Here is a 26316-nt window from a genome sequence, read left to right as displayed (position 1 = left end):
TTTTAAAAAAAGGTTGCAACTGAAGTTGCATTTGCAGTTCCTTTCAGAAGACATGGGCTGTGACTTCATGCATCTTATGTTTCACGTGTTCGCCCTGATGCCCTGTCCAATATTTATGCCTCATATCAATATCACAAAAACACATCGCTGGTTGTGGGATCATGCTGTGCACAAACCAGCTGCTCTGTTTCCAACATCACAACAGTGAGTGACCTTCCAGAGTTGGCCACTGGTTGAAAACCTTTTTAAGGACAGGGACGTGGCAAAAGACACTATGTAAATGCAAGTCTTTTGTTGCTGTATTTGACTTTTTAACCCAAGGTTTTTCAGATATCTAGTACCAAACATTCTGAAAGCAACAGGGCCCTTTGCACATCCTTTGTTAAAATTTATTCTTGCATGGGATGTGGACATTGCTGGAGAAATCAGCATTTGTTGCCTATTCAGAATTAATTCAAATGTACTAAAATAGCCTACACCACCATTTCACAGGAGAGTTACAGTCAGACATTACTGTGGGTCTGAATTCACATGTAGACCTGACAAGGCAAGGATGGCAAATTCCTTTCCCTAAAAAGGAGGGCAGTGAATCAGATGGGATTTATGACAATCAACATGGGCAGCACGGTGGCTCAGTGGTTGATGCTGCTGCCTCAGTGCTACAGATCCGGGTTTGATTCCATCCTTGGGGGTGTGTCTGTGTGGAGTTCACACATTTGGCCTGTGTCTGCATGGGTTTCCTCCCAAATCCAAAGATGTGAAAGTTATGTGGATCGTCCATGTTAAATTGCTACTAGTGTCCAGAGATGTGCAAGTTAGGTGGAATTAGCCATGGGAAATGCTAGGTTACATGAATAGAGTCGGGGGATGGGCTGCTCTTCAGAAGGTTGGTTTGGAATCTTTGGGCTGATTGGCCTGCTTCCACACTGCAGGGATTCTACCAATGACAGCTATCATGGTCAACGTCAGTATGACTGGTTTTCCATTCTAGATTTGTTAATGGAATTCAATTTGCACCAGCTGCTATCTTTGGATTATGCCAGCATCTTGTTGCTTTATAATTCTGGAGGTTAGAGACCTCCATATAACATTAGTTCTCTTCTGCAGATAAATGTAACAAGGACAACGGAAGGCATTGTGAAATCACAGGTCAATGACAAGTAGGCTCATTGTTTGGAAAGACTGGAGTGTAATTTACACTTACAGCTCTCACGCCATTCAGGATCTTCCTTTTCATTCCTCTGGAACATCTCTTGAGCTTCCTTTAAGTTAATGTATAATTGCTGGGTCCTCTCTTCTTCCAGCCGTTTGATCTCTTCCTCTTGTCTCCTCCGTTCCTCCTCTTCTTTTTGCTTTATAGGAATCAATTAATTCCAGTAATTATTCAGAAAATTTATATTTAAAACTTAACATTTAGAGGCAGGAATTAATTTTGACAAATTCCACTCAAGTTGGGGTGGGCAGTTCTTTGTGGTAAGAAACCGATGCATGATAAAGCAGCAACACTATACAGGCATCCTAATGTCTATGCTATGCAAAAGTAAGCAGGATCATAACGGAGATATGTTAAAGTATAATATCCATTTGGGTTATATCTCAGGAGCTTCAGTGGGGGAGTCCAGAACTAGAGGGCATAGGTTTAGGGTGAGAGGGGAAAGATATGAGAGAGACCTAAGGGGCAATCTTTTCACACAGAGGATGGTACGTATATGGAGTGAGCTGCCAGAGGAAGTAGTGGAGGCTGGTACAATTGCAACATTTAAAAGGCAACTGGATGGGTATATGAATAGAACATAGAACATAGAACATAGAAGAATACAGCGCAGTACAGGCCCTTCGGCCCTCTATGTTGCGCCAATCAAAGCCCACCTAATCTACACTAACCCACTATCCTCCATATACCTATCCAATGCCCGCTTAAATACCCATAAAGAGGGAGAGTCCACTACTGCTACTGGCAGGGCATTCCATGAACTTACGACTCGCTGAGTGAAGAACCTACCCCTAACATCAGTCCTATATCTACCCCCCCTTAATTTAAAGCTATGCCCCCTTGTAATAGCTGACTCCATACGTGGAAAAAGATTCTCACTGTCAACCCTATCTAACCCCCTAATCATCTTGTACACCTCTATCAAATCACCCCTAAACCTTCTTTTCTCCAAAGAAAACAACCCCAAGTGCCTCAGCCTTTCCTCATAGGATTTTCCTACCATACCAGGCAACATCCTGGTAAACTTCCTCTGCACCCGTTCCAGTGCCTCCACATCCTTCCTATAGTATGGCGACCAAAACTGCACACAATATTCCAGATGCGGCCGCACCAGAGTCTTATACAACTGCAGCATGACCTCAGGACTCCGGAACTCAATTCCTCTACCAATAAAAGCCAGTACGCCATATGCCTTCTTCACTGCACTATTTACCTGGGTGGCAACTTTCAGAGATCTGTGTACATGGACACCAAGATCCCTCTGCTCTTCCACACTACCAAGCAGTCTACCATTAGCCCAGTAATCCATCTTTTTATTACTCTTACCAAAGTGAATCACTTCACACTTAGCTACATTGAACTCCATTTGCCACCTTTCTGCCCAGCTCTGCAGCTTCTCTATATCCTGCTGTAACCTGCCATATCCTTCCTCACTGTCTACAACTCCTCCGACTTTCGTATCATCCGCAAACTTGCTCACCCAACCTTCTAACCCTTCCTCCAGGTCATTTATAAAAATGACAAACAGCAATGGTCCCAAAACAGATCCTTGCGGAACACCGCTAGTGACTGCACTCCAAGATGAACCTTTGCCATCAACTACTACCCTCTGTCTTCTTCCAGAGAGCCAATTCCTAATCCAAACCTCCAACTCACCCTCAATGCCATATCGCTGTATTTTCTGCAGTAGCCTACCATGGGGGACCTTATCAAACGCCTTACTAAAATCCATATATACCACATCTACCGCTTTCCCCTCATCTACCTCCTTCGTCACCTTCTCAAAGAATTCAATAAGGTTTGTGAGGCACGACCTGCCCTTCACAAAACCATGCTGACTATCCTTGATCACATCATTCTTATCCAGATGTGCATAAATCCTATCCCTTACAATTCTCTCTAAGACTTTGCCCACAACAGAAGTGAGACTCACTGGCCTATAGTTACTAGGATTATCCCTACTCCCCTTCTTGAACAAGGGAACCACGTTTGCTAGCCTCCAGTGCTCTGGCACTACTCCTGTAGACAAAGAGGACACAAAAATCAAGGCCAATGGCTCTGCAATCTCCTCCCTTGCTTCCCAGAGAATCCTAGGATAAATGCAATCAGGCCCAGGGGACTTATCTATTTTCACCCTTGCCAGAATTTCCAACACCTCATCTCTACATATCTCAAAGCCATCCATTCTACTTATTCGTGCCGCAGTATTCATATCGACAACAATGTCCCGTTCCTGAGTGAATACTGACGAAAAGTATTCATTCAGCGCCTCCCCAATCTCTTCAGCCTCCACACGCAACTTCCCATTACTATCCTTGATTGGACCTATTCCTTCCCTAGTCAATAGGAAGGGTTTGGAGGGATATGGGGCAGGTGCTGGTAGGTGAGACTAGATTGGGATGGGATATCTGGTCGGTATGGATGGGTTGGACCGAAGGGTCTGTTTCCGTGCTGTACATCTCTATGACTCATCGTTTAGATATTCTTACTTTGCACAGAATACAATTCTAGCCACTAAGAGCACATTAGCATTCCATCCTTCTTCTCAAGTAACTATGTATGGAACTGAAAGGGTAAGAAAACAAAGAAGTGCTGCACAGGAGATCTGTAACATTTAATTGTTCTGTGCAAAAGTATTTGTTGACGCAATTTGACTGAAGGACTTTTACAAGTATAGACCTGCTGATCCAGAGAACAACACAGATGTTAGCTGAAACTAAAGGTTTCTATTCAGATTTCGCTCTCATAACAGCAAAGAAGAGTGAGAAGGTTTCAAAGCCATATAAAAACTAGTTTCGGATATACTCGTTAATAAATAAAAATGATGGCCCACGTGTGCTAGTATGTGTGTTGTTAAATTGAAATGCCATCTGGACCACATAGGAAAATCTTGCTAAACACAAACATGTGTGTTGGAATTGCCCAGAAAGTTTTACTCTCCAATGGATGGATTGCCTATTCTCTACAAACATATCCAACACGAAACTCTGTCTGAGACTTGGACCAGATACAATGGACTTAGCAATACAGTTGCCTTGGAGCTGTTCCACTGGTTAGTAACTGGGCTAACTCAGTCTTGCCAAATCTACCCCCTCCCTCACACCCTATCAACCTAAGAATTACTCATCCATGCACCAAAAGACTCAAAAAAAAGCAGAATATGACATAAATGGCAAATGTTGCCTTATTTCTTTACCCTCAACCTTGACACTCCCTCCAGCTCTTGCTTGCTTGGTTCCCAAAGTAAACAAACAGAAGGGGGGGTCAATATTTACAGTAGCTACACTGGGGAATAATGACTCATGCTGTGTACTTCTAGAGTCTGAGCAAAGGTATGCCATTTCACACAAGTTTTAACACTGACCAATTTTGTATAAGTTTCCTGGTTCATTTGAGTGCCAAATCAACTGAAGGTGGGGAGAGTGGAACTGATAGAGAAGTGACTATGTGGCATGTGACACGTACTCAAGACTAAAAAGAAAATTAAATATGCATCCCATTTCAACAAGCAATTGTAAAAATGGCATCTATTGAACTGCTATTCTGATCATCTTGGTTTAAGGATGCATGGGATTGCATTTACCTTTGATTAAAATGGGGTTATAGGGGACAAAAAGAGCCTTTGAGCTTTTATTCACTTTACGTTTAGGTTGTGGAGGAGTTAAAGCGATGAGATTCAAGACCCATGGTCTGAGAAGATAAGATAGTTCTTAACACTTGCGACAAAGCTAGTCCTTTTTCTTCTAAAAGCTGTTCCTTGGCTCAAGGATACTGTGTCCTTGATTTTGTCCCCCCCCCCCCCCCCCCCCAAGAGGAGTAATAAGCCAGGCCCGGCTCCGATCAGACAGGTTTGGTACAGAGATGAAAAGGAGTTTGAGAGGCCTTTTGTTTATATGTAAACAGATGAGACTTCAGGCCAAAAAGTGGTCATGTTTCCGAAGTGGCCTGGAGAATGAAAGGGGAGTGGTCAGCTCGAGCTGAGCAGTTTCGTCCAATCCAGAACTGCTTGGGAGTTCAACAGTGAGCTGTGTGGAAACTCTCTCTTCTGCCCTTCTCACTTCAACCTGCAAGCATTTGACCTTTTTTTGTACTGTGTTTTAAAGGGGGTTTGCTTATTGGGACTGCTGTGTATATTTGGAACAGCATACTTAAGTCTAGTTTGGATAGACTGAGCTCTGTAGGGGTTTTTTATTCTGTTCTTAGTGTTTAATTGTGTAATTTTGTGAATACATTTTTGTCTGTTTTAAACCTGGTAGTCAACCTCGCTAATTTAATCCAGGTAATTTTCACTGTACACTTAACGAAATAAATTGCAAAGTTATGGTCTGGCCTGCCTGCTTAAGAATGTTTTGTGTAGTCTGGCCTAGTCCATAACACACTCATCTGGTGAAAGATTAGTCATTTGGTTATATGCTGATAAGCAAACATGCATTTTGATCCAATTTAGACACAAATAAAAATAGCTTGCAAGCTTATCAAAGCAAGAGCCTAAAATAAGACGACGCAAACTCACCACTGAATTGAAATATATTATTAATCTGTTACAATAGAACAGGCAGTAAACAAAATTTGAGAGCAAATTTCATGCAAGGTTAAAATCAAATTAAAATAATCATAAAGTAGATAATTTTTAATCACTTTGGAGATTGAGTTAATAGAAACATTTTTATTGAACAGACATTAACAAATGGAGCCAACATTATACAGTGGATCTCAACTGCAGGAAAAAAAAGGAAGTGATGTCTCGTCTTATATTTTTGGATGAGCATTTGAGAATCAAGGGTGTAAATAGATGCTATACAAATTACTAATTCATTAATAAAATTGGAAACAAATTGCTAAATTCAAGCTTCCTTTCAGAATGCAAACATATGAAAGATTTTTGGGATTCATATATATTTAATATTCCATTTCCTGTAAAGTACATTTTTTCCAAACACCTTTCTGAATATCCACATTACTGAGAGTGAACTGGAGGTTTTGTCCAAACAACACCCTCAGTTTAGGAATTAGAACACACTTCAACAGAAACATGTTTTGACACATTAGCAAGAGGTTATTACTGTTGTCGAGGCCTAGACTCAGGCCTCACTTCCTGTTTGGCCTCCATAATCTGATTTGTAGCTTTACAACTAGTTAAGATAGGAAGTGCTCCAACTATTACTCTTCCTGAACCTTCCAAGTCAATCTGTAGTAAGCCCTGCTTACTTAGTAGATCTAGCAGTTCAGAGACGGTAAATTAAAAGCCCTGACTTGGCTATTGTCTTCCTTTGGCATGAAGAGCCACATTGGAGATATGCATTGCTACTCAGCAAAGTTATCCCTGCAAGGAATCAGCACGTGGAAGAGAACTGGGGAAATTAAGTGGTTCAGGTCGCATTCCTAAAATTCCAGAGATGGACAAATTCTGGTGGGTTCAGAACTGGATAAAAAAGCTTTCATTGCAACATCGTGAGATGTCACAAGCATGTCACCATGAGGTTTAGATCAGGAAGAGTGGCAATAAACCCCAATATTCCACCAGTCTCTTCATACTCACTGCCTATATTAAAATTCCATGACAACTACATTGGAACTGGAATTTTAGTTATACAATATCAGCATTTACTTTCCACCTCAAAATAAAAAGGATGGTGGTGAACCACCATCTTGAACTGCAGTGCACTTGGTGTAGTTACATGGCGGTGAAGAAACAACAATATTTTTGCAAGATGGAATAGTGTATAGGCTGGAGAGGAACTGGCAGCTAGTGGTGCTCCTCTACTCCTACAAACAGTAACTTGAGAAAAGTGGGCAGGAAGCATGAAGGGGGTGAGGATTTACCTTTAGTTCCATTTGGATTCGTTCTTGCTCCGCAGCTGCTTTTGTGGCCTCCTCCTTTTCGACCTCTTTCTGCCTCCTGACACCTTTGCTCTCCAGCCTAAGTGAGGTGGAGAATCGGCGGATCAGTTCCTTCTCTTTCACCTTCCTGTCAAACAAAGAGCTTATTTAATAATCAATGTACAATCCCTATCCTCTAAACAGTGAAAGCATATCCAGAGATAGCCTGGACGGAAACATTCCACCTTCAAATCCAATTTAAACATGGGACACCTTTCCAGAATAGACCATTATGGACCTCAACCCCAATAGTTCAGGCATTAGACAATTCGCTAAAATTAAATATTCCTAATCCCTTGATCAGCCACTACTGCCTATGATCATTGAACAGGGACATAGTTATGATTCAGGCAAAGTATCAAAGGATATCTGACACGGAGAAATTAACACCAGAGTCAACATTTTCAGAAAACAATTGTGAGGGGGAAGACAAAACAAGAAGCTTGTACACCATAACTGAGGGCCAGGGGATGCTACATGAAGCTACTGGCAGTGGTATTGAAATTCACCAAGTACTGTTAGCATCCCAGCTGATGTTAGAACAGTACAGCACAGGAACGGGCCCTTTGGCCCAACCATGTACATGTCATTACTGAACAAGTCAGATCCCAGACTGAAACCTGGTGGATCATGTGGTTGTGTTTGCTTGAACAGCATGGTGCCACTGCCAAAACATAAGTACTCAATGTTGCAAATTTTATTCCAACGTTTATTAACAAAGGAACAGAAAATAAACCAACACATCTCCATATGCAACATATTCAAATATTTTCAAACACACAGCAAAAGTAATCCTAAAATATTCCACTAACTTAAACATTTTTGTTTAAGATGACAGCTTGTCCATAAAACCCAAAACACCATCTCCACACCATAGGACATTGAAGAATTAGACCACTTAGCCCATCAAGTTTGATGCACCAATTGATCGTGGCAGATGGGTTTCTCAACCCCATTCTCCTGCCTTCTCTCTGTAACCCTTGATTCCCTTACCAATCAAGAATCTACCTCTGTCTTAAATACATTTACTGGCTTGGTCTCCACAGCCTTCTGTGACAATGAGTTCCACTGATTCCCCACCCTCTGACTGAAGAAGTTCCTTACCCCGTTCTAAAAGTCATCTCTTTCATTCTGAGGCTGTGCCCTTGAGACCTCCTCTCTCTCCTCCTGGCGGAGACCTCTTCCCCATGCCCATTCTAACCAGGCTTCTCAGTTTTCTAACTTTCAATCAGATTCCCCCTCATCCATCCAAACTCCATCAAATACAAATCTACAGTCTTCATCTGCTCCTCATATACAAGGCCTTCAGCATCAGGATCATTCTTGCATACTTCCTCTGGACCCCCTCCTATGCCAGCACATCCTTCCTTAGATATGGAGCTCATAACCTAACTAAAGTCTTTACAGCCTCAACATTACATCTCTGCTCTTGTATTCTAGCCCTCTTGAAATGAACACTAACATTACATTTGCCTTCCTAACGGTCAACTCAGCCTGCATGTTACCCTTAGGTGAATCCTGAACTGGAACTTCCAAGATCTCTCATGCTTCAGATTTCCAAAGTCTTTCCATTTACAAAATAGTCTACACCTCTATTCTTCCTACCAAAGTTTATACTCCCACAGTTTTGCATCTGCAACTTCTTTGCCCACTCTCCTACCTTGTCCATGTCCTTTTGCAGTCTCAACACCAACTGTCCTTCCACCTACCTTCATATCACCTGCAAACTTAGCAACAATATCCTCAGTTCCTTCATCAGATAGTTATTGCAATAACATGAATTATTTGGTCCTAACACTGACCCCTGCAAGATTCCAATAGTCACTAGCTGCCATCCTGAAAAAGACCCCTTTGTCAGCAGTGTATTCTGTCAGCCAATCAATCCTCTATCCATGCCAATACCTTGCCCCTACCACCAAGGGCTCTTATCTTATTTAGCAGCCTCCTAAGTGGTTCCTTGTCAAAGATCTTCTGGAAATCCAAACAGATCACGTCCACTGGCTTTCCTTTGTATAACTTGCTCATTAACTCCTCAAACAATTCTTAGATTTATCCGAATGACTTCCCCTTGAAGAAGTGGTGCTGAGTTAGCCCTATTTTATATGCACTTTCAAATATTCCACAATTTCATCCTTAGTAATGGTCTCTAAAATCTTACTACCACCCAAGAACAGGCTAACTAATCTACAGTTTCCAGTCTTCTACCTCCCTCCCTACTTAAACAGGGGTGTTACAGCTATTTTCCAGTCCTCTAGGACTCTCTCCAACGCCAGTGATTTCTGAAAGACCACCAATGCCTCACACTCAACTATCTCGGTCAGAACTTCCAGTGTGTAATCCATCTGGTCCAGGTAATTTATATCTCGAGATCTTTCAGCTTCTCTTGAGTGATGGCCACTCCACTTATCTCTACCCAAATGACTCTCGAAGTTCTGGTGTGCTGCTGGTAGCTTCGACTATGAAAATTGATGCAAAGTACCTACTTAGTTCCTTCACCATTTTTTTGTTCCCAATTACAAATTCTCCAGCCTCATTTTCCAGTTGTCCAACATCCACTCTGGCCTCACTTACTATTTAAATATCTAATAAGCTCTTGCAATCATCCTTCAGGTTACTAGCCAGCTTACCCTCATTTCATCATCTTTCCTCCCAATGTTATTGCTTTTTTTCTAAAATAAAAGTCATCTTTGGTTGGTTTTAAAAGGCTTCCCAATCCCCTGGTTTTCTACTAATCTTCAATATATTATATGTTTTTTCTTTTTATTTTTAAGGCTATCCCTAACTTCCATCAGTCGTGGTTGCATTGTCCTCCCCTTTCTGCTGTGCCTCCTAAATTTGTGGGCGGCACGGTGGCACAGTGGTTAGCACTGCTGCCTCACAGCGCCAAAGACCCGGGTTCAATTCCCACCTCAGGCGACTGACTGACTGTGTGGAGTTTGCACGTTCTCCCAGTGTCTGCGTGGGTTTCCTCCGGGTGCTCCGGTTTCCTCCCACAGTCCAAAGATGTGCAGGTCAGGTGAATTGGCCATGCTAAATTGCCCGTAGTGTTAGGTAAGGGGTAGATGTAGATATAGATGTCGATGTAGATGTAGGGGTAGGGGTATGGGTGGGTTACGCTTCGGCGGGGCGGTGTGGACTTGTTGGGCCGAAGGGCCTGTTTCCACACTAAGTAATCTAATCTAATCTACCCCAGAAACGCCTGCCATTGCTATTCCACTGTCCTCCCTGCTTAGCTCCCCTTTCAGCTCCACCCTCATGTCTTTGTACTTACCTTTCCTCAATTCTACTTCCATTACGTCTAATTCCAGCTCCGACCCCTCAAACCACAGGGTGCATGCTATTATATTACGGTCACTGCTCCCTAAGGGTGGCCTTCACATTAAGCTCCCGAATCAAGTCTGTCTCATTACACATCAAATCCAGAACTGCTTGTTCCCTAGTGGGCTCTACCACAAGTTGCTCCAAAAAAAATCTTGTAGACATTCTACAAATTTCTTTCCTTGAGAACCACTACCAACCTGATCTTCCCAGTCCACCTGCACATTGAAGTCCCCCATGGTTATTGTAATAGTGCTTTTCTTACATGCCTTTCCAGCTCCTGATTTATTTACTTTCCCACATCTCGGGTACTGCTAGGCTGCCTTTGCATAACTCCCATCAGCTCTTTTCCACTTTGGCATTCCTCAAATCTACCCACACAGATTCTATCACTTCTTGTTCATCTTGCTAATTTAATTTCTTACTAACAAGGGAACACTGTCCCCTCTGCCTCTCCTTTTTGATAGCCTGTGATGTCAGCCATGATTTATTAGCAGAGCAGACTTGATAGGCTGAACGGTCTAATTTCTGCTCCTGTGTCTTATAGATTTATGGTCTGATCTTTGGATATTTAGTTCCCAGCCCTGATTCTCTTGCAGCCATGTCTGCAACACCTACAACATCCTATGCTCCAATTTCAGCCTGTGCTACAATCTCATTTACCTTATTTCGTACACCATGTGCATTTCAGTACAACATCCTCAGTCCCATGTGGACCATCCCCTCCATTTCTCATAGTTGTCCTCATATCAGCAGATTCTGAAATTGGATCCCTGACCCTTTCCATACTCTCTGCACTACTACTTGCTCTGGAAACTTTAACTTCTTCTAAGCCCTCTCCCCCAACTCCCCTTAAAATTTTTTCTATAAATTTTCCACTCTATTCCAACTGAACCCATCACCCCCACCCCCCCATTATTTAGTTTAAAGCCCTGTCTGCAGAACTAGTTACGTGAATCAGGTCCCAGCAGGATTCAAGGAACGTCCCATGGGACAGCTCCCTCCTTGCCCAGTACTGGCATCAACGTTTTATGAATTTGAACCTGTTCCACCCACAATCTTTGAGCTCCATGTTTACCACCGTAATATTGTTGACCCTGTGCAACTGTGTGTGGGGTTCAGGCAGTAACCCAGGGATTAAAATCTGATTTTTAATTTAGCCATACTATCCCAAATTACAACAACATTTCTCTTTTCTTCGCCCTCTTGAATAGCTCCCTGTACCAGAGAGTGTTGTGGTCAGTTTGCTCATCCTCCCTACAAACCCTACTCTCATTCACATGGGAGTGAGAATCTTAAACAGGTTACACAAACTTAAGGGGTGAGGCTCCTTCATACTATCACCTGGATCCCTCTACCTGCCTCACTCAGTCACACCCTCCTGTCCCTGACTAAAAGGGAGGTAATCTAAGGGACATGACTGACTCCTGAAACAGCCTCTAGGTAACTCTCCCCCTCCATGATAGGTTGCAGTGTTTGAAGTTCAGTCTCTAGCTCATCACCTCTGAGCTGGAGTTCCTGCTTCAGGTGTGGTCACTACAAACTCAACCAGCTCCCAAATCACACAGTTACAACATATCACTTAGCTTGGCATTTCTATCTTAACTGGTTCGTTCTTAATTTGATGTTTAAAAATTTCATTTAGTTTGTAGTCTGTAAATATTTCCCCCATTTACCTTTAATTGGAAAGTTACCTATAATAGGTAGTCAAATTAGCAGCTGCCACCAAATTAAATTACATATACTTGTGATGGTATGTTCTTTTGTGCTGGACCCCAATCTTAAGTTTTAATTTATCCTGTTAAAGAAAACCTGAAAAATTAGTAGTCGAACCAAAAAATAAGTAAATCTCGTTCCCTCTGCACAAAATTCACACATTGACTCCAAATTCCCTGAGCTACATACTTACTTGGGATTCATACAGTACTCCCATGAGAGCCAATGTTCCTAACACCTTAGTAGATTTAAGTCACTTCAACTTATAGACAAACTGCAGATGGCTATATAGTAGCTGCCCAGAAAAGCCAAGTTTAAACTTACTCAGCTTTAAGTAACCTCCTCAGGGCTTTATCCCAACACTTATGGTTTGGGATGAACACTAATTCTTCACTCCAAGGCAACATCTTTCCTATCGTCCCCTTTTCAGGAGCACTGGATTATGCAGCAATCCTCATCCAAAGACTTCATAGGTCTGTCCCACTTTTTTTAAAAAAAGTGTCCTTTCCTAAGCTATGGATGTTGCCCTCAAGCTTAAAACACATGTTCTGGAGGTCTCTAACAAACTGTAAAAAGGTCCACTATGTACCTTGCTGGCTCACAAGACAATAAAAAACAAAAACAATCCATTAGTGTTGCACAATAGTTACTTGCTCTAAAGCCAGGCCTCAAAACTTTTGGAGGTGAAAATCACCATGACTATAGAAATACTTCAAGTCAGACAGAAAACCCAGCTTGGTAACTCAAAACCCAAGCTGACAATAAATGATATTTATAAAAAGCATAATTCACAATTTACATCAATGTGCACAGAACACACCAAATACACAAACACACAAATATTCTCAGATCAGCCATTACCTTAGTGTTTGGCAGCGCAGACTCAAATGGGATGAATGGCCTACTCCTGCTCCTCTCTCAAGGTCTTATGATCCCAAGTTTCAATGTTACAAAAGCAGCACAGTTCAAATGGGCTCTGAAGACTTGTAGGGCTCAATCCCTGACAAGGAAAGGGGATGGCCTACCTGTACCACCACTAGATTAACCCAGGTCATGTCCTGGTAGGTTCAAATTCAAATCATACCATGGCAGATGGTGCATTTGAATTCACATTTTTTAACCTGGAATTAAGAGTCCAAAGAGGACTATAAAAACCATTGTTGATATTCACTTGTGTTATTTTGGAAAGAAACTGTTGTCCATACCTGGTCTGGCCGACATGTGACTGCAGATCCACAGCAACGTGGTTGCCTAGACGGCAGTTAAGAATCAGTGATGGGAAATAAATGGAAAGTAATCGAGGGTGTGAGACACAATCACCACGAGAGCCCCATTTACCAAAGTTGCTGAGCCGCCATCATTCTAGACACTCTAGGCTGGGGTTCAAACACAATCTGCTGACTCAGAATTCAGAATGGTACCAATTGACTGAATTGGACCAATTTTTGATAGACCAGGGAGTTAAGAGTTATGGAAGGGCAGACTGTAAATAGGAGTTGAGACCAAAACCAGATCAACCATGATCTTATTGAATGGTGGAATAGGCTTGAAGGGCCAAATGGCATTCCCTTATTCCTAAGTCCTATTTGCTCTGTATATTTGATTTTCATATTTACAGCCTTCAGTGACTGAAGAATGTTACTACACAATGCTAAAAGGAGTACTCCTTACCTCAATTCTCCCGCCTCTTTTTGGGCCTGTTGTCTTGCTCGCTCTGCAATAATTTCATCACAAATTTGGTCATATGGCTGGTCTCCCGGGCCCTCGCCCATGACCCAGACCCACACGTCATTATCAGCTGCCAGCAGCCAGTTCACCGATTTCCCATTCTCTGTACGTGAAACAAAGAAAATGTTTTCAATTTTTTCAAACTTTAAAATGATAGAAAGCAAAAATCTTTAAAAGAAGTGCTCTTTTAAAAAGGTGGGATGCTTTTCAGAGGGTCAGTGTGAACCCAATAGGCTGAATGACCCGCTTTCACACCTTCAGGGAATCAATTATTCGAAGTGTACCAATGTGTGCACTGCTACACCAATGCACAGGCCGTTACCAATGTGACAGGTGCACTTTTACACAAAGTGTACCAACTCTCAGTTTAACTGAGCAATTTAACAAGCGATGAGACAAGACATGGCAACTGGAAATCAGAGAAAGTGGGAGAAAGGATGGTAAGGGAGCCTTTCTGGCCACACTTGCATTACCACTCTGCAACCCCCAGTGTCTCCGCACCACAAGTCACCATAGTCTTCCTTTTATTCGGTACAATGGGGAGAGAAAGAAGGGATGGGTGTGGGGTGAGCGAGAGCGAGAGTCAGTCCGAAAACATCTTTCCATTGAATGGGTAGCATTGTCTACCAGTACACAATAAAGCTTCTATTCTCTATTTTAGGATTTCCCCTCAAATGAACTGCAGGGCCATCATCTGATTTCTGATGAATTCACAGCACAGATTTTGGTTTTCATATTAAAAAATAAATCTATAGAGATAGCTGAAAATACCCATTTGAAAGTCTGACAAAAGGTTTCTTCCTACTGAATTCCATTTTCTCTGCCACTCCTGGGAACTGCAAACTCTTAAAAAGTTACAAGATTCCACAATTTCCAGCAAACCTCTAGCACACAGCTTGAGTGGTTATTCTTCCATTGCCAACAGGAAACCCAACTATGAGGAACGTCAAAAGTTGAAATGGACTTGAATCTCAACAGCTATAACCCTCACGAAGGGGCTAATGGAACAGCAGAAATCCTATCTTGTGTCAACTGGGTGCACACGGTAGATAGCCTTGGTGTTAAAAGTCTCTGGTTTCAAATCCCATTCTAGAAGCTGGATTACAAAATCAAGGATTAAAAAAAAATGAAATACTGCTGGGCCTGGTTCTTGGCAATTAGGTGGGCAAAGCACTTCAAGTAACAGTGGAGGAACATTTAGGAGACAGTGCTCATTGCATCATAAGGTTTAGGATGATGGAGGAAAATGTTATTCTTACTCTGGTTTGACCAATCAGCTGGGAGAGAGTACATTTCAAATAGGGCAAGAACAAAACTGGACAGTGAAGGCAGGAACTAAAAGTTTGGTGGGAAAATAGAAGCTAAACAATGGGCAACCTGCAAAAGGGAAAATGGTCTGGTCTCTCAATAGAGAAAGTTGGGCCAAACAAATCAAGAGCTCCCTGGATGAAAAAGACAATCTTTAAGAAAAAGTTAGCAGAAACAAAATACAGACTGTTCAGATGAGAGTTGAAAAGTAAATAAGGGAAGCAAATAGGGATCATTAAAAAAGACTGGCAGCTAACAAAAAAAGAAATCTCAAAATCTTTTGTAAACACATCATAGTACGTGGATGGCAAAAGGAGGACAGGAAAAAATTGGGGATGAGAATAAGGATTTGTACCTCCAGGTCACTCGTGATGGCGCAGACATGTAATGGAGCACGTCCTCCAAGATTATCTGAGGAGTATGGTGCACCATGGAACAGAGCAATTTTATAAGACATGGCGGCCCTTTCTAAATTACATAGACATGGACCTATTGGCAGTACTGATTAGGGACTTTATATAGTTACGAGGACCGTATATGGTGATCCGGGGACCCTGGATGGAGTAAGCCTAGTAAATACTGGTAAAATCAGTGTTGCTCCCATTGACTGGAGCTTCAGTGGAGGTGCAGTGAGTGGAGTAGTATAATGTAAGGTAATCTAATTTAATTGGATTGTAATTCAATTAGAGCTTATTTCAATTTGGGTTAAGTAAATAAGAGATGATTTTATTCCATAGAGTAGTAGGTAGTTTATTGTAAACATTACGGCAATATAATAATGTGGTATTATTTATACTTTTCTTGTATTTTTGTACATTTAACTTTTTTCTTTTTGTAAAAGAGTAATTTTTTTTTCAATAAATACATTGAAAAGGAATTTGTACATAGAGACAAAGGGCATGGTTGAGGTATTAAATGAATACTTTGCATCTCTCTTTGCATGAGACAGATGCTACCCAGGCCACGTGACAACAGAAAAGTCAAGTCACTAGAAGAGATAAAAATTTATAAGGAGGTAGTTTTAGATAAGCTGTTTGTATTTAAAGTTTACAAGGTAACAGGACTGAATGAGATGCAGTCAGGTTCTTTAAGGAAGAGAGAGTGTGAAAATTGCAGTGGCAATTGGCAGTAAACTTTCAATCTTCAATCAGGAGTGGTGCTGGAGGGTTGGAGAATTTCAAACGTGTAAAGAACATTTGTAAAGATTAACCCAGCATTTAGACCAGTCAGTTTAACGTCATTAGTAGGGAACAATTATTTGGGACATAATTAATACTCACGTTGGGAAAATGTGGGTTAAACTGAAAGCATCAGCACGGAGGTGTCTTGAGAAAATACTGTACAACAAATTTGTTGCAGGTTTTTCAAATGACAGAGGGTTTCAGTGAGGTAGGGGGAATGTTGATGTGCTGTACATGGACTTTCAAAAAAAAGTACTCATTAGCAACATGGATACAAAATTGACTAGGAAATAGGAATCTGACAGTAATGGTTAATGGGCATTTTTCAGACTAGAAGAGAGTTTGTAGCAAGTTCCCCCATTGATTGATATTGGGATCCTCGCTTTCTCGGATCTGGGTTTTGGCAGGCAGGGAATAATTTCAAAGTTTGGGAATGATACAAAACTTGGAAGAATTGTGAACTGCAAGGATGTCAGTGTTGAACTTCAAAAAGGACGTTGAAAAAAATTGGTGAAATGGACAGAAAGGTGATAGATAAAGTTCAACGTGGAATAGTGTGGGGAGATAGATTTTAGTTGGGAAATTAAGACCCAGGATCGAATAAGGTATACTATTCGAGAGTGTGTGCAGAATTAGAAAGACCCACGCACAGAATTATTAAAATATGGTAGAATGGGTAGAGTGGTATTTACAAAACATACATTACTCCAGACATCAATAAGGGCGGAGTACAATAGCAAGGAGGTTATGCTGAACTTGCACAAGACACAGGTTAGACCTCATGTGAAGCTGTGTACAAAGTTCTATGCATCATACTTGCACACTGGGGTCAGAAAAAAGGTTTACGAGAATAGGTCTAGGGATGGGAAGCTTCGGTTATCAGGACCAATTAGAAGAGTCAGGGCTGTTTTCTTTTCAAAAGGAGATTCGTTAAAAGTTTTCAAAAATCATGAGCAGTCTGGACAGAACATATAGGGAGAAACCGTGCCACCTCATAAAAGGTTCAAGAAACCTAGGTCCCAGAGAGAGTGTTTTACAAAAAATAAAATCAAGGGAGGTGAGGAAAAACCTCTGGAAAAACATTGCCTCAAAGTGTGGTGGAGACTCAGTCAAGACGACACTGGATAGTTATTTTAAATAAAATCAATGTGCAAGGTTACAAAAGTAAAGGGGCAGGAAAACGGCATCAAATCAAACAGCCCAAAATGCTAGTGCTTCCTTCTGCACCAGAACAATTCTGACATTCTGCACTGTCGGAGTCGTCGTCACCTTCAGGGCAAGTTCTAAGCAGAGGCCCTGACTCCCTCTCAAATGGATGTGACACTTTGGCTGAAGAGCAGGACAGGTTTGCCTGGCATTATTAACAATTTTACAGAGAAAACAAGATAATTTGACCCAAATGATCTGTGCTGGGGATTGTATTGCATGCAAGCAGGAAGCAACTAATTTAATCTCACCTTATCAACATACCTACACTTTCTTCTCTCTATCCTCACATTCTTAACATAACTGCATTTAGAGGAAATTAGATGTGTGCTTCAGTGATAATTCATATTTTTAAACCAGGCAGCTGCTGGGATCACAAACCTGTCATCTGCCTAAATACTGGACCAAGAATCACAGCCTGGTTTTCTGTAGCCTGGTCTCCCATTCGAAACTCATGGCTCCAACATAAAGCCAGATTTATTGGTTCTCTTGATCAAATATATGCATTTGCCAGACATATCTTCTAGATAACGAGCACCTTTTTCTTCATGATATTGCTTCCTCCCATGATTTATTTTATATATATCCTTTTCCTTGGTCAGCTTTCATTTCCCCTTCAATCTTCCTTTTTAACCAGGGGGTGGCCCACAGTAACACACTGTTGAGTGTGTGTTGCTGGAAAAGCACAGGTGGTCAGGCAGCATCTGAGGAGCAGGAAAAATCAACGTTTTGGGCTGGACCCATTCATCAGGATGAAGGGCTCCAGCACAAAACATCGATTCTCCTGCTCCTCAGATGCTGCCTGAACTCCTATGCTTTTCCAGCAATAAACTCTCAATTGATCTCCAGCATTTACAGACCTCACTGTCTCCATTGTAATACATTCACTGATTTAAAAATCAATGAAGCATTGTAGTTCCTGGTACTGAGGTCAAAGTCTGGGCCATATTCTATATACAAACACATATAGAGCCCAATCCCACTGATCTGGGAACATAGGGACACGAGTAGACAATTCAGCTTCAGTCAATTCAATCATCACTGATCTGTACATTAAATTCACTCATCCACCTTTGTTCTATATTCCTTGAAATCCTTGCCTGGGGAAAAAAAAAATCTGTCTTAGTTGAAAAAAAAAATTCAGAATCCCTCACCTTTTGGTGGAGACACCAGGATTTTATATTTTTTAAAAAAGAAAAAAAAACTAGGTAACGTTAACTGCTCAACCAAAATTTAACAAGCAATTTAGAACTTAGAATCTCTACATTATGGAAACAGGCCCTTCAGCCCAACTTGCTCACACTAATCCTCCAGAGAGTAACCCACCCAGACCCATTCCCTCATCATATTATCCTACATTTACCCCGACTAATGCACCTACATAGCCCTGAACACGGTGAGTAATTTAGCATGGCCAATTCACCTGACTGGCACATGTTTGGATTATGGGAGGAAACTGGAGCACCCAGAGGAAACCCACACAGACACAGGAAGAACATGCAAACTCCACACAGACAGTTGCCAGAGGCTGGAATCGAACCCAGGTCCCTGGCTCTGTGAGGCAGCAGTGCTAACCACTGCACCACCCTGAATTCTGAACAACAATCTCTGGATGCAATTGTCAACTATTTCCCACTCCTCAGATGCTGCCAGACCAGGTGTTTTCTAGCATATTGTGTTTTAATTCCAGATTTCCAACAATTGCAGTATTTTACTTTTGTTGAAAAGTGACATTCCAGACAGTATCACGTTGAGATCATTTGCCATATTGCTTACATTAAAACAGTGACTACATTTCATGTGCTTCATTAGCAGTAAAATGCTCGAGACTGAGATCACAAATGGCACCACAGGAATCAAAGCACCTTAATTTTATTTTAAAATCACTCTCTCTTTCTGCACTCTATCAAAATCTGCAGCTCTGGAGATCAGTTAACTCACATTCAATCAATTTAACTTAGTGTCAACATGGTTCAGCCACAAACCAGGTGCTGATCTGGAATATTTACATCATATGAAGGCTTCACTTGTACCAGTTTGATACTTTCACACAGTTCCAGACAATATCATCCCAAATGGAAAATTGAATAGCACTGTGCCACAAGTCTTCATTCAGCACCAGTTCCTAATTTAAGTGGCGCTAGGTAAACCTTACAAAAAAAAAGATAGCTTTGGCAAAGCAGCAAACTCCCCCATGTCGGCTTCCTTCAGATCAGAGACGAAGAGTTAGGAGCTCAACAGCCTGTTACTTATTTTTGACAACTCTATCCTTCAAGCTTTTGCTTTTCGTGCTGTTGAACTTCCCAAGGAAACTAGTAATTTTCACAAGATTTCAGGATTACTGAAAAATTTCAACCTGTCCATTTTTCCTGTCTATTCCAAAAGAGGTAACTTTAATTACCTCAAAAGCTTTGCCGGACATCTCAAACTGATACCAAACTGCTTTAAACATTTTCCCTCACGTTGCATTCAAAAACTAGCATGCAGTGAACATGACGACTTTCAGCTACAACCCAGCTTTTTTAAAATTATGATTTTTTTTTCCTCATCCGCCATTTCATTAAGGTGGGTGAAGGAGAGTGATTTGTAGGGATGTGTGGAAAAGCTAGAGGCATAGGGTCGATTGAATAATTCTCAGGCAGATAGCCATGCATTTCTGCTTTATGTAGTGAATGAAGTTATAAAGGTTTACAAAGCAGATTTAAGTCAGTTGTGAAAAAGGGAGTCTTCTTGGACTCTAAGGGTTAATAGGTTTTCCTCACTCCACAGATACTGCCAGACCTGTTGCATTTCTTATTTGCAGTCAATGAAGCACTTTGTAGATGCTGAAAATATCTAACAGGACTGTGTAGAGAAACAGATTTAGCATTTCAGGTTCATAGAATCACAGAGGCCCTACAATATGAAAACAAGACTTTTGGCCCAACACTGACCCTCTGAAGAGTTTCCAACCCAGACCCATGCCCCTCCCCTATTACTCTATTTCCTCCTGACTAACATGACCTTTCATCAGAGCACAATTTCTATTTCAGATTTTCAGCATCTGTAACATTTTGCTTCGGTGTCAGTGCTCAAAATCAGCAGTTGCAAATGAAAAAAGTAGAGAACAAAGGTCATCAGCTACAAATAAAACATAGTAAAGACAATGAACCATTAACAATTGTTCCTTGCTCCAGCATGATTCTCACTTAACAGGTAAGAAAAGAGAATTCAATCCCTCTACAGCAGGTGCTGGAAGGTGAAACATGACTCTAGGGCATGAATTTAATTGAGAAATCCTTGGTGGCACAGGGAAACTGACAGCTGCTGTTCCAACCCGGTCATTAAATTTGTGGGCGGCATGGTTTGATTCCATTTTAGTAGAGAGGAGGACATGGGAGGTGTTGGAGAAGGCAAATCAAATATTTTCCAAGATTATACCAGAATGGAGGATGTTAGAATTAGCAGAATAGGGAAAAAGGGAGTCTGAGGGGATGACCTTTGTTGTATGTGCAATTATGTCAAGCCTGCACTGCACCATGTGATCGCTTTGCTGTCAGAGCCCTCTTAGCATAAGGATCTATAGGGTCTGTTTAGTCTCACTTGGTAAAGGAAAGCCAGTTACTGGTCTAACTAGAAGAGGTTTTTGTACCGAGCAAGTAGCTTATTCCATAGTAGCAAGTTAGACTGATATGACAGACATTGTTGCAGAGACTACAAAAGGTCCTAGATATAATACCTTACTCCTTTGAGATGCTGAGCTGTCCTTTCACTGAGGGAGCTGACATCTGAGAGTCATAGAGTCAGATGTACAGCATGGAAACAGACCCTTCAGTCCAACCTGTCCATGCCGACCAGATATCCCAACCCAATCTAGTCCCACCTGTCAGCACCCGGCCCATATCCCTCCAAACCCTTCCTGTTCATATACCCATCCAAATGTCTCTTAAAATGTTGCTATTGTACCAGCCTCCATCACTTCCTCCATCAGCTCATCCCATACACATACCACTCTCTGTGAAAATGTTGCCTGGTAGGTCTCTTTTATATCTTTCCCCTCTCACCCTAAATCTATGCCCTCCAGCTCTGGACTCCCCGACCCCAGGGAAGAGAACTTGTCTATTTATCCTGTCCACGTCCCTCATAATTTTATAAACCTCTATAAGGTCACCCCTCAGCCTCCGACGCCCCAGGGAAAACAGCCCCAGCATGTTCAGCCTCTCCCTGTAGCTCAGATCCTCCAACCCTGACAACATCCTTGTCAATCTTTTCTGAATCCTTTCAAGTTTCACAACATCTTTCCAATAGGAAGGAGACCAGAATTGCACGCAATATTCCAACAGTGGCCTAACCAATATCCTGTACAGCCACATGACCTCCCAACTCCTGTACTCAATATTCTGACTAATAAAAGGAAAGCATACCAAACACCTTCTTCACTATCCTATCTACCTGCGGCTCCACTTTCAAGGAGCTATGGACCTGCACTCCAAGGTCTCTTTGTTCAGCAACACTCCTGAGGACCTTACCATTAAGTGTATAGGTCCTGCTAAGATTTGCTTTCCCAAAATGCAGCATCTCGCATTTATCTGAATTAAACTCCATCTGCCACTTCTCAGTCCATAGGCCCATCTGGCCCAGATCCTGTTGTAATCTGATGTAACCCTCTTCGCTGTCCACTACACCTCCAATTTTGGTGTCATCTGCAAACTTACTAAATGTACCTCCTATGCTCGCATCCAAATCATTTATGTAAATGACAAAAAGTAGGAGGGCCCAGCACAGATCCTTGTGGCACTCCACTGGTCACAGGCCTCCAGTCCGAAAAACAACCCTCCACCACCCTCTATCTTTTAGCTTTGAGCCAGTTCTGTATCCAAATGGCTAGTTCTCCCTGTATTCCATGAGATCTAACCTTGCTCATCAGTCTCCCATGGGGAACCTTGTCGAACGCCTTATTGAAGTCCATATAGATCACATCTACTTCTCTGCCCTCGATCTTCTTTGTTACGTCTTCAAGAAGCTCAATCAAGTTTGTGAGACATGATTTCCCACGCACAAAGCCATGTTGACTATCCCGAATCATTCCTTGCCTTTCCAAATACACGTACATCCTGTCCTCAGGATTCCCTCCAACAACTTGCCCACCACCGAGGTCAGGCTCACCGGTCTACAGTTCCCTGGCTTGTCCTTACCACCCTTCTTAAACAGTGGCACCACGTTTGCCAACCTCCAGTTTTCCAGCACCTCACCTGTGACTATCGCTGATACAAATATCTCAGCAAGAGGCCCAGCAATCACTTCTCTAGCTTCCCACAGAGTTCTCGGGTACACCTGATCAGGTCCTGGGGATTTATCCACCTTTATGCGTTTCAAGACATCCAGCACTTCCTCCTCAGTAATCTGGACATTTTGCAAGATGTCACCATCTATTTCCCTACAGTCTATATCTTCCATATCCTTTTCCACAGTAAATACTGATGCAAAATATTCATTTAGTATCTCCCCCATTTTCTGTGGCTCCACACAAAGGCCGCCTTGCTGATCTTTGAAGGGCCCTATTCTCTCCCCAGTTACCCTTTTGTCCTTAATACATTTGTAAAAACCCTTTGGACTCTCCTTAATTCTATTTGCCAAAGCTATCTCATGTCCCCACTTTGCCCTCCTAATTTCCCTCTTAAGTATACTCCCTACTTTCTTTATACTCTTCTGAGGATTCACTATCTATCCTGTCTATACCTTAGATATGCTTCCTTCTTTTTCTTAACCAAACCCTGAATTTCTTTAGTCATCCAGCATTCCCTACACCTAACAGCCTTCCCTTTCACCCTGACAGGAATATACATTCTCTGGTTTAAGGCACTCCTCTACTTTTAGATCCTTGTGCAACCATCAGTTGAAGATAATGAAAAGGTGCAATAGAGATGTTTCCACTTGTGGGAGAGACCAGAACTCATCCATAAAGATTGACAGAAATTAGAAAATCCAGTAAAAAGAATTCAGGAGAAACTCCCTACCTAGGCAGAGTAACTGCAATGCTAATCTTGTTAGCATGAGTAATCAAGATGAATGGCATAGATGCAGCACAGGGGAGGTGACAAAGACATGAGGGAGAAGGAAATAGAAAGATATACAAGAAAACTGTGAGAAGGCTCATATTCGGAATAAACAGGCAGCATGGACCAATTGAACCGAAAAACATGTACTACACCAAACCAAGCCATATAATATCAAAGACAACTCAAGTAGGATTAATGTACAGTAACAAAGACAGGAAAGTGGAGCTGAGACCATAAATCAGGTCAATCATAATCTTGTCAAGTGGTGGAATAGGGTCAAAAGTGGAATGACCTAAACCTGCTCAAGTCCCAAAGGGGCAGCACAAATCCCACACCAGCTTACGACAAATTCTACATCAAATAAAACTCACATGGCTCTATGATTATAAGGTGACCTTCAGTGTGGCACACTCTGAAGTACTTTAATATTAGGGTAAACGCAAGTCAGGCAACCATATTGCTAATACAGCAACCCTACATACAATTATACAAAGCCTTCATTTTAAAAGGGACTCAATAAGGTCGCTCCTCAGGAAGTCAATCACAGATGACCCAAGGTGGGCTTTACAAAGCATTTTAAAAGGTGGAGAAACCAAGGTTAAGTGCCTGAGAGAGAATTCCTGCGTGTAAGGAATAAAACAGTTTAAGGTGGGCACCAATGATTTGGTCAACAGAACGTGATGTGGAAGAAGCCATAGTTGGATAACCACATTGGGTGTGGGTGAGGTTTTGGAAATTGGACAAACTTACAATAGTCTGTCAAATGGTTCACCAGCAGCTTCCAACTTCTCCTGCCACATGCAACAAAAAGCACACAAGTGAGGTGTATGGAGGCCCCTAAATGAACATTAGTTGGTCCTTTCTGATGGCATCCACAGGCAGGAACATCATGCATTTCATTTTACAGATCTCCCCAGCTTTGAAAAGAGCAGTCGACTGGTGGGAATGTGGATCTAAAATCCAGCTCTCCAAGTCTCGCCCGAAGAGCCAATTATTGAAACAAGGATGGAGCAAGACAGCAGGTATGTGCAGTGACTCAAAATATTCATGCTTATGATCGAGGGGGTAGGAGTTGGAAGCTCAGCCTCATGTGAAATTGGACACATACTGCACCTGGAGAGATTCTTTTACTGAAGACAGCTCGAGAATGAAGCCAAAAGATGCTAAAATGCCATTGCTCATAAAACAGAAAAGGCTGCAATGCTAGAATAGTAACACAACTGGTCTGCAGGAAGAACAGCTAAAGTCTTGAATTCTTTAAATCTTATTTTCTTATGACAGCTCTACTTGGGAGCAGAATGTTGCATCGTAAAATGTTCTTTAATCATTCCATTCTCCATAAACCCATAGTCTGACTAAGAGATGAGCACTTCGTGTATGAATGCGATCAGACAACAAAGCCTTTGGAAGGCTAGTTGTCTTAGAATTTTACTGTACAGAAAAGGCCATTTTAACCCACTGTGTGACAGCTTATTTGAAAGCTATCCAAATTTTTCCCCATTCACTCACTGTTCTCCCATAGCTCTGCAAAGACTCCCCTTTCAAGGGGAAGTCCTAGCTAATCTTAGAAGTCACGATTCAGTGTGCTTTTAGGTCACACTTTGTTACATAAAATGTATTTGCCCCCTGAACGATTACGTTAAATCAGTGTCCCCTGGTTGCCAGTACCTATAACCCTGAAAACACTTCCTTCCTACATACGCGATCAAAACAGTTGCATGAATTGTAACACTTTAAATCTCCCATCAACTGTTTCTGCTCTAATAAGAGGTACATTAAAAAAAATGCACATCGTGTGGGTTTGTTTAAAAAGCCATGTGTTTGAGTGACATGACAAACTTACTTGTTTTAGGTGCTTTTTCCTTTGGCTCCATTTTTGCTTCCCTTTCCTTCCATCTTCGAATTTGTTCCTGTCTCATTTTAAAAAACAGAATCTGCTTTTGTTCTTCGTTTAGTTCAGCCAGAAGCTCGGGTTCAATGTACATGGTCTCCAATATTTGCTGCAGCATTGTCAAAAACTTTGCTCTTTTAACAGTCTATCAAAATGACTGAAAAATAATCAGGAGTAACCCAAAGTGTAATTCGTGTTTCTTGTGCAGCCACCTAAAGGAAGGAGAAAGGAGAGGTTTTTTAAAAATTCAGCGACAGGATATAAGCATTGGTGATAAGGCCAACATTTATTAGCTATCCATACATTATAGATGGTACCAAGCCCCTCTTGACTACAATGAAATGGCTAGCTAAGGTATTTTGAAAGGTGCTTAAGTGTAGGTCAGGAGTCACATCCAATTAAGATCTGAGAAGGATGACAGATTTCATTCCCTAAAAAAGGACATGAATGAACCAGATGGATTTTTTTTTAAACAAGCCAGTATTTTCACGGTCACCTGATTGATGCTTCCTCCTTATCGAATTTGGGTTCCTTGCTGGAAATCGATCTCATTTTCAGATTATCCGTCCAGCGCTCAAAGTAACCACCACGCCACACATCGCATAGTCACCCGGACCAAATTATAGTGCAAGATCAAACACAACATTTGCAGTTATTTTCACCATAGAAAATGAAAAAAACAAAAGACCTGCAAGTCCTTTGCATTCTCAATGCACACCAGAAGCACTTCATTGGCTCGGCTGTTTTAGTGTTGCCAATGTAAACACAGCAAGCTCCCACATACAGCACAGAAATGCAATCAATTTTTGGGGCATTAATACATAAATATTGTTTTGG

General features: G+C 41.7%; 1 protein-coding gene across 2 annotated transcripts in view; it reads right to left on the bottom strand.

The window, feature by feature from the left end:
• sh2d4a (SH2 domain containing 4A) overlaps positions 1–26316 on the bottom strand; it is a 51674-nt gene that overhangs the window by 22482 nt on the left and 2876 nt on the right. For both annotated transcript variants that reach the window (XM_072583953.1, XM_072583955.1), the window contains exons 3-6: positions 25432–25691; positions 13799–13958; positions 7037–7181; positions 1205–1352 (exon numbers count right to left, since the gene is read on the bottom strand). In XM_072583953.1, the coding sequence (XP_072440054.1) occupies positions 1205–1352; positions 7037–7181; positions 13799–13958; positions 25432–25597 (619 nt within the window). In that variant the 5' untranslated portion in view covers positions 25598–25691. The remainder of the gene's footprint in view (positions 1–1204; positions 1353–7036; positions 7182–13798; positions 13959–25431; positions 25692–26316) is intronic.

Source organism: Chiloscyllium punctatum, chromosome 14 (assembly GCF_047496795.1).
Source record: "Chiloscyllium punctatum isolate Juve2018m chromosome 14, sChiPun1.3, whole genome shotgun sequence".
Taxonomy (NCBI): domain Eukaryota; kingdom Metazoa; phylum Chordata; class Chondrichthyes; order Orectolobiformes; family Hemiscylliidae; genus Chiloscyllium; species Chiloscyllium punctatum.
The sequence above is the reverse complement of the archived record's forward strand: the minus strand, read 5'-3'. Positions and strand labels throughout refer to the sequence as shown.